General features: G+C 36.4%; 1 protein-coding gene across 1 annotated transcript; it reads left to right on the plus strand.

Moving 5' to 3' along the window:
• Window positions 1-466: 466 nt before the first annotated feature.
• On the plus strand, window positions 467-5,332 carry LOC127949721 (toll-like receptor 3). Its single transcript, XM_052547208.1, has 5 exons — window positions 467-750; window positions 960-1,437; window positions 1,823-2,017; window positions 2,533-4,382; window positions 4,626-5,332. The coding sequence occupies exons 2-5, from the start codon at window positions 997-999 to the stop codon at window positions 4,852-4,854; spliced, it is 2,715 nt and encodes a 904-aa protein (XP_052403168.1). The 5' UTR covers window positions 467-750; window positions 960-996; the 3' UTR covers window positions 4,855-5,332.
• The last annotated feature ends 4,096 nt before the right edge of the window (window positions 5,333-9,428 follow it).

Here is a 9,428-nt window from a genome sequence, read left to right on the forward strand (position 1 = left end):
CACATGTGTCATATTAATATACCCCCAAGTCTATGTTTTACTTCTTATGGGGGGCTCTCTAATGCCTTATGGGGGTTCCCGGATCCCCTGAGCCCCCACTTCATTTCGAGCACTGGCTACATTTTTGCATCTAGAGGGAAAATGGGAAATCCCTGTCGGTTTACTCAGTCCTTTTTTGTAGGTTTTTTATTTTTTTATTTTTGAGGCCAATAAAAATATTAAGATGTAAAACTATATTAGAAATAGCAGAAACGAAAGTGGCATCTGGGGATGCCACCGGAAGCGGCGCTGCGACCTGCCGCTGCCAGGACTTGTGCTTGCTCTCTACCATCGTTCAGATAATATAAGGAAGTGGGTTATTTTAGTCGCTGACTAAAAAAAAAAAAAAAAAAAACAACAACAACTGCCGGATGCGATTTTAATCGTCATGAATGTACAAAAAAAACGATCGAATGTGCATTCAAACAATGAGAGAAACGTATAATCTATTATAAGTAATCACAGAGCTTGAGCTCTGTGTCGAATATGAGTGACGAAATTTAATATCTAGGACACGTCTGCGGGAGAGGATCCGCCTCTTCGTTTGTTTCACTTCTGATAGAAGCGGAATTGTTCCTTATTGAATGGTATTTTCCCCCATGCAAAGAATAAATCGGCTATACAAGACTGTCTTGAGTTCTTCACACTTGAAACACTTTAACCATGCTGATATTTGAGCTGAACGAGGGAAATTAGATCGGCACGATTCATGTAAGTCACGCATTAAAACTTTGCAACAGATTAATACGTTCTCGTGTATAATGTTATTGTTAAAAAAGTTGCTATGCGGTTTAATTAATTTTCAGTAGCAAAATATCACTTATTTTAACTAACATAAATTATTTTGTGGGAAATTGTTGTGTATAAACTTGTGTATAACCTTTCATACCGTGAATGAAATACTGTTATGTTCATTACAGCTTGACTTGAGGAAAAAATAGGAAAGCAGGAAAATATATGGAGCGGATGAAACTCATATTGTTGCCCTTGTTCTGCATGTGTTTCCATGGCCACTGTGCAGGCACAGCATACCCACACAAGTCAAAATGTACAATTGGGAATAACAAAGCAGACTGCAGTCATATGAATCTGGATGCAGTTCCAACGGACTTACCCAAAAATATCACCACATTGGATGTGTCACACAACAGATTAAAAAATCTGTCTTCTCTGCATTTGTATTCAAATCTGATGAATATAGATGCCAGCTACAACACTTTAAAGATCATAGAAGAGGATCTATGTATTTCTCTGCCACACCTGCAAAGTCTTAATATGCAACACAATGAAGTGCATTTATTAAACGAGAAAGACCTGAAAAACTGTTCTCATTTAACACGACTTGACCTGTCTTACAATAGGCTGAAGCTAATTGGGGAGCCCTTCTCTGTTCTTAAGGTATGTTTATGAAGACGTTTTAGTAAATATTAAATGCAATAAAAAGTTTGAGGTGGCTTTTTATGTTCTTGTTTAAAGTATAATTCAGTTTGGTGCCTCCTGGCAACACTGTTTTCTAGCACTAATATTTACATAGAGGGACAGGCTATTATGATTTATTGTGTGTGTAACCATAGAGACACGATCAGTACTGCCATTTATATGAATGATAATCAATGATAATAATTGAATGATATGAATGATAATAATGTGTAACAGAAAATACTGTGTGCAGCCTCATTGGTTTGTTTACAATAAACACGCTCTATCCCTTTCTCTGTTGCTTTTTCAGTCTGTTATGGTCTTATAGAACTTACTTTTTTTTTTACATTTCCTCTCTATGTAGAGTTTGACGTGGTTAGATGTATCCTGGAACACACTTAAATCGGCTAAATTGGGAACACAACCTCAACTGCCAAACCTGGTGACCCTTGCTCTATCTGGAAATGAAATTTCTGAACTGCAAAAAAACGACTTTTCATTCCTCAGCAATTCCTCTGTATTTCGGGTTCTGATACTCTCATCCCTGTCTCTTAAAAAGGTAAGAGGAAAAGAATGTGACATATGTCCCGTTATTTTCACTGAAAGCACATGAGTATCTATATATAAAACCCATACAGAATTTCAGACACTACAATGCATGTTTGCCACAGTGTGTTTACTCGCATCTAACCTTATCTCTCTTGGAAACTGTTAGGAGTACATTTCTATTTTTGGTGCTCAGATAACTGGACTTTGCTGTGATGTATTCTTTGTGAAATAATACTGAAAAACTTTGGACTCTGATTACTGACATGACCTAAAAACATCATGCAAATTTATGAAATGTAGTATTGTCAAGTGCTTTTGTAGCATTAGATCAACAAACAAATGCAACATGAGCTAAACCTTTAAATGAGGGACAGTCAATTAGTATGTTCATATGCATTTAAAAAAATAAGTTTGCATGTGAACCAACTCACTGCTATAATGTGTAGTTTCTTGAATCTGGTTTAGCTATGTCATTCTCACTCCAACAAACATTTGTCTTCTTTTACGATTGTTTTGTTAACCTAGGTAGAGAATGGCTGTTTCCAGACTATTGCTAGACTTACTGACTTAGTGCTGGACTACAGCAAGATCAGCCTTCAGTTAACCCCCAGTCTTTGTGAAGAACTTGCAGGCACAGCTTTGCGAAGCCTTTCCCTTAAGAACACTCAACAGGTCACCCTCTCAAACACAACTTTCCAAGGTCTAGACAAGACTAACATCACAGTGCTCGACCTCAGCAGCAACACGATGACAAAGATTGCTAATGGCACCTTTCAGTGGTTTCCCAGACTGGAAAGTTTATCCCTGGGGCATAACTCCCTTAAACACCTAACTAAGGACACCTTCCTTGGATTGGGAAACCTGAGACAGCTTAACCTGCAGAAAGCACTGATTAAGAGTCATAGTTCATCCCTACCAATTATTGAAGACTTCTCTTTCTCCCATTTAGTCCAATTAGAGCATCTATGCATGACAGATACTGCATTTCGAGAGATAACTGAACATATCTTTTCTGGGCTTCTGAACCTGAAGACACTGGATTTGAGTTGGAGCATCACAGGGTTGAAGACAGTCACAAACACAACATTTGCTTCTTTGCAAGAATCTGCACACCTTCAGACTCTTAATCTTACTGCCACGGGTATCAACAAGTTGGCACCTGGGGCCTTTTCAAATTTGGGCAACCTCTCGACACTCCTACTCAGTCACAATTTCATTAATCAGCAGCTGAAAGGACATGAGTTAGAGGGCCTTTCAAACATTAAAGAGCTTGACATGTCTGAAAACCAGCAAAGTATTTCCCTTACCAATACCTCATTCATCCATGTCCCTACATTAAGGACTCTAAAACTTGGCCGTGCAGTAAAAGGGACCCTAGATATAGAACCATCTCCGTTTAGGCCACTTGTCAACCTCACAATTCTAGATCTCAATAACAACAATATTGCAAACATAAATGCTGGCTTGCTGAAAGGACTGTACAATTTGAAGGTACTGAAAATGCAGCACAACAACTTGGCTAGGTTGTGGAAGACGGCCAATCCTGGTGGTCCAGTGTTGTTCCTCAAGGATGCCACAAAACTGTCTGCTCTGGATCTGGATTACAATGGTTTAGATGAGATTCCACTTAATGCTTTGCATGGCTTCTTTGAGTTACGTGAGCTAAGTCTCCGTGGTAATTTATTGGATCAGCTGCATGCCTCTGTTTTTGATGACCTACAGTCTTTAAAGTATTTGCATCTTCAAAAGAACCTTATAACATCCGTTCTACGTGTCACGTTTGGTGTGCCACTTTCCAACCTGACAGAACTCTACATGGACCACAACCCCTTTGATTGCACCTGCGAGAGCATTCTGTGGTTCTCTGAGTGGCTTAACTCCACCAATGTCAGTGTTCCTGGGTTCCCTCAAAGTTATATATGTAACACCCCAAATGCCTACTTTAACCGCTCTGTTATGGACTTTGACCCATTGTCCTGCAAGGATATGACACCTTTTAAAGCCCTGTACATTATGAGTAGCACAGCAGTGTTAATGTTGTTATTCACAGCTTTCCTGCTACACTTCCAAGGATGGAGAATCCAGTTCTTCTGGAGCATAATGGTGAACCGTATGCTGGGGTCACTGAAGGATGAAAGAATTACTGAGGGTAGATATGCATATGATGCATATATCATCCACAGTGCTGAAGATAGGCCATGGGTGGAACGAAGCTTGCTTCCCCTAGAGGATGAAAAATTAATTTTTTTTCTTGAAGACAGAGATGCAGTACCTGGCGTTTCTCAACTTGACGCCATTGTTGAAAACATGGGACGTTCCAGGAAAATAATTTTTGTTATTACAGAAATGCTTCTGAAGGATCCTTGGTGTAGGCAGTAAGTAAACTTTTCCTTATTATCTATAACTGATTCAGAAAGGCTGTCTACTAATATGTTTAGTGACCATTAATTAAGTGTAAACCACTGACCAGTTTCAAGGTGTGCAGTACATTCAGATCCTCAGAGAAACACCTCACATATTCACCAAATTCATGTTTCCTTTTCTGTAATTAACTGAAATACACAGGTGGTTTACCAAATTCGAGAGGTATTTAAACTTTCTCCTTCTCCTACTTTCAGATTCAAAGCCCATCATGCACATCACCAGGTAATGGAGGACAATCGTGACTCACTGATTCTGATTTTTTTGCAAGATGTAACTGATTACAATTTAAACCGCTCTCTGTATCTTCGTCGTGGCATGTTGAAACCTCACTGTGTACTAAACTGGCCTTTACACAGGGAACGAATCCCAGCTTTCCATGAGAAACTCCGCTCAGCACTAGCTTCTACCAACAGAGTCAACTAGAATGTTTATTTTTTTCCCATATGCAAAGCACGTTTAATTTGTCCTCAATATTTGTACTACAATCCTCACTTTCATTCTCCGTTTCATTTCTTTCAATTTCATACATTTACATTTCAAAAGAATTAGCAAGTGAGATTATAGAGTGCTGCTTCCAAGCAAACACCACCTACTAGACATGACATCCAATGGCATTCTATGGAAAAAGCTAAATGTGCACTCACATGAAAAGATTCACTATACCTTTTTATCCTCTTTAGTAATAATAATATAATAATACCATTGCAACTCCAAACTAGATAATTGGGCAGACAAAATAGAGCCCACGCTGTTTAAGGTACTAGTTATATATATAGATAGATCTCATTAGACAAACTCTCGTTTTTGACCATAAAAAGTTTAATTTATTGTGACCTTTAGCTGTGCACTGCCATCAGGGTCAAAAAAAAAAAAAAAAAAAAAAAAAAAAAAAAATTATATATATATATATATATATATATATATATATATATATATATATATATATATATATATATATATATATATATATATATATATATATATATATATATATATATCAATAATAAATAAAAAAATTTCCTCATCCATTTTTAAGTTTTATTCAAACAAAATACAGTGGAGCAGTATAAAGTAATTGGAGCAGTGTGGGAAGCTTTGGCATTTTCTCTTAGATACTAACTATTTGAGAGAACATGAGTTGTATACTACTTTACAAATTTACGTTGCACTCTGGCTGTTAATTTAAGTCTGTGTTAATGATAAATGGTGTAAATGTCTTTTGTTTGAGTATTGTAACCAATTGAAATATTTTGTACAATGCAGCCATCCAGTGGTCTTTTCCAGATAAAAACTAATTTAATGTGCTTGGGTTTATTTAAATTTTTTATTGTATAGGGGAGACCGGGGCAAGTTGCAACCTGAATATTTCTTACTTCGGTTTTAATCTTTTTCAAAGTCTAGTGAACATATAGAGATAATGCCATATTACACAACTTTCCCAACTAGTCTTGGTCTCCCATATAATGTATAAAAATCAAGGGATAAAGTATTACTAAAATATCAGTGCTACAAGAAATCTTTTTGATTTATTATTTTCATGAAACATTAAATGAAACTTTTGATAACATTTTTGGTTTTTCTGGTTTTATTCTGCACAACAAAGAAAAAAGTCATGGTGGGTATTTGAAAGTCTAACACATCTCATGGCTTAAGGGGGGAGTAACACACATTTTCAAGTTCCCATTTAACAGGCGAGGAGCTCCTCTAAAACTTACTACCAGTGGCGGCTCTAAGGAGGGGCTTAACAGTTCAGATGGGGTGCTAAAAAACTAATTAAATTGAGTAAAAGTAGCGAACGTCTATAAGCTTCAGATATCTAAATAGCAAGCAAATTCAGCCACCTTGTGTTTTTTTTTATATACGGCAGCTTTGAGGGCTAAGGAAGTTTCTGATGTGGCTATAGACCCGTCAAGCCCCGCCTTAGCGCCACCATTGCCTAGTCTACTACAGATCTAACAAAACGTAAAAAATGCTAGTTGGTGAACTGTTTAATGATCTCCAAAATGGGGCGTGTAATCCAAAATTGGGCAGAACCTCCAAAATGGGGCGGGTCTCCTTTCGCAAAGACTTTCACCATTGGCTGTGGGTTCAGCCATTTGTTACTGATTTACATTTCGAAAAAAAACTTTATAAATTCATTGTTTCTAGTTCATCTAAAAATAAAATATGCTATATAATTAATTGTTCTCCATGAGAGCAGAGGCCAAAGTTTGAACCTCGCTTCATGATGTGAATCACTCAGGAGCCATCCACTAGCAAGTACACTGGGTGTTATGGGAAGTGTTCCTGGTCCTGGTTTATCTAATTAATGCAGCCTAAAAATCCTTTAACAGATTTAGATATTAGAAGCGCATTACTGTGTTATGTGTAAGTCAGGTTAAAGAGATAGGTCTTTTATATAGATTTGAACTGCAAGAGTGTGTCTGCCTCCTGAACAATGTTAGGTTAGGTAGGTTATTCCAGAGTTTTGAGAATGCAGTGGACGTGGAGGACTATAATGTAACAAGAGCTTGTTCAAATACCGAGGTGCTAATCCACTCAGGCCTTTATAAGTAATAAGCTAAATTTTAAAATCTATACAATGTTTAATAGGTAGTCAGAGCAGTGTTGACAGAACCGGGCTAATATGGTCATACAGTACTTCTTGGTTCTAGTAAGAACTCCAGCTGCTGCATTTTGAACCAGCTAGAGTTTGTTTATAAGCGTGCTGAACAATAATCCAATAAAGCATTACAATAATCTAACCTTGAGGTCATAAACGTATGGATTAACATTTCTGCATTAGTTTTTGTTTGTGCACAAAGCATTATAAATTGTTTCCTGTGTTATATGTTTATTCAATGATTACAGCCAATGATTTGCCAGAGGTAACCTATCGTTAGAATACACTAAAAGTAAATGGGGCAACAGCTGTTAAATATTTTCTTATATTCCACTGTTTTGCTGTAAAAGTATGTTGTTTGATAAGTATGTTGTGTAGCCTAAATAGGCTATTGGGGCATAATAAAACTTGCTCACTGTACTGTAAGACTGTAAGGTGAGAGATAAGGAACAATATAAAGACTCTTAGGAAGTAGCTTTTTTTTCTTAAAAAATGTGTCACATGGAAGTGCATGACAACCTTCCTACAAGCAGATTGCAGTTAATGTGGATAAGATTTTTGTTTGTAATTAGTTACAAATCAGCAGAGTTTGTTACTTGCACTTTTGCTGATTATTTTTTTGTTCCTAGTTTGCAGAATCACTTCTAATGTTATATTAGAATATATATAACTTTATAACTAAAGTTATATATATGAGGCCACTATTACACACATACATGAAGACATGGGTGAAGGTTCTCACAATTAACTTTTGGTTTTGTGTTTGTTTTTTAATCCGATGCAGGGGATGGTGGATGATGGCCAACAGAATGTGTACTTTATCACTGTAATAGTTCAACAAATCAAATGCAGAATATAAAAAAACACACATATGATACAATTGTTTTATTTTTTGACCAGTTTTAAAGTTTAACTACATTTTGTTCCTGAAATCCACAGTTTTGGAATCAAGATAATCAATAATCCAAGCACGACTTAATAACACGTTTCATGGATAAAAGGTTATGGCAAAGTTAACATATTGGTAGATATTCTACTATTAAAAACATCTGGTTTATTCTTGAATGGCCTATTCTGCAGTGAGTATAAATCTGGTCCGACTGATTTGAAAGTATGTTTCTTCTCCCAAAATTTAGACTGATTTCACTGAGATTGCACATGGTGTATAAATATCTATTTGCCATTTGCTGATTTTATAACAGGTTTTAGATCCATAAGAGATATTACTTAACACACAAATCCTGACGTTTGCTTTCTTGTGTTGATCAGTGGTCCTATCCCTATAGAGAGTCTAGTTGCTAATTCATAATGAAAAACTGGGATGGGTGAAAGTTAGCTATTATTCAGCTATTTTGATCAGGTGTCTGGATTTAAGAATGCGTCCATGTTTATAGCCATGTGTACACGCAAAGCTCAACGTATTATGAAGTTAGTATAGGCTCCATTCAAACTATCACTTGTAGGACTGTACGTTTCCTCAGCTTTGCCAAAAGAAATGTCTGACTCTATCCAGGCTACACTGATTGGAGCTGCAGTTACTCAGCTCCCCGGGAGAGGGAGGTATTGAGCGCGGTAAAGTAGACAGACAAAACATTTTACAGTTTTTCTCAGTCGCTTTGGTACATTTCTCGAATCATCCTTGAGATTTGCAAAACAGTAAGTGCATTTCTCAAAACAACTCGTATAAATAACAAAACACCATGGATTGCCTGCAAAAGCCAGTCTCTTGCACAAAATTCTTAGTTCATCTCTCAAAAATAAATATCTGTGTCAATGAACATGTCAGTGCCATCAGAATGACAAGTCCTTGTGTCATAGTTTATGGATAAGACTAAGTCATGTTGTCAATATAACAGTGTACTCTGGAGGGATGTTCTGATGTAAACTATGGCAACATTTTGGATGATAGTTACTGTATTGAATAGTATGCCATATGCTTATGTATGCCATATATCAATTTCAAAAGTACACATTAACACATTACTGTATGTGGGATATTGATTAAAAAAGACTAGATAGAATTCCCAGTTACACTTTTACTAGTGGTCTGACCCCCCCAAAAAAACCCTCATTGTGATATAGAAAAGGAAAAAGAAATATGGCCACAAAGATGAAAATAATTCAATTGTCAGAACTTAAAACTCTCATGTTGTCCTCTGTCTATACAGTATAAGATTTCCAACTGAAGATCCATGAGATGAACCTTGAGAAATGGTTTATCATTGGTTTATCATCTACATTCTCTTCATTAGTCGAGATTCACTTGCACAATTCATACCAAATTGACAAAAAGTCTAATAACAATGTGTAAAAATCAAAATAAAAAGTGTGCTTGGCAGTTTATGACAACTAGATTAACCATTTAGCATTTAAAGACCTTTATGATGAACTAAAT

Source organism: Carassius gibelio, chromosome B1 (genome assembly GCF_023724105.1).
Source record: "Carassius gibelio isolate Cgi1373 ecotype wild population from Czech Republic chromosome B1, carGib1.2-hapl.c, whole genome shotgun sequence".
Classification (NCBI taxonomy): domain Eukaryota; kingdom Metazoa; phylum Chordata; class Actinopteri; order Cypriniformes; family Cyprinidae; genus Carassius; species Carassius gibelio.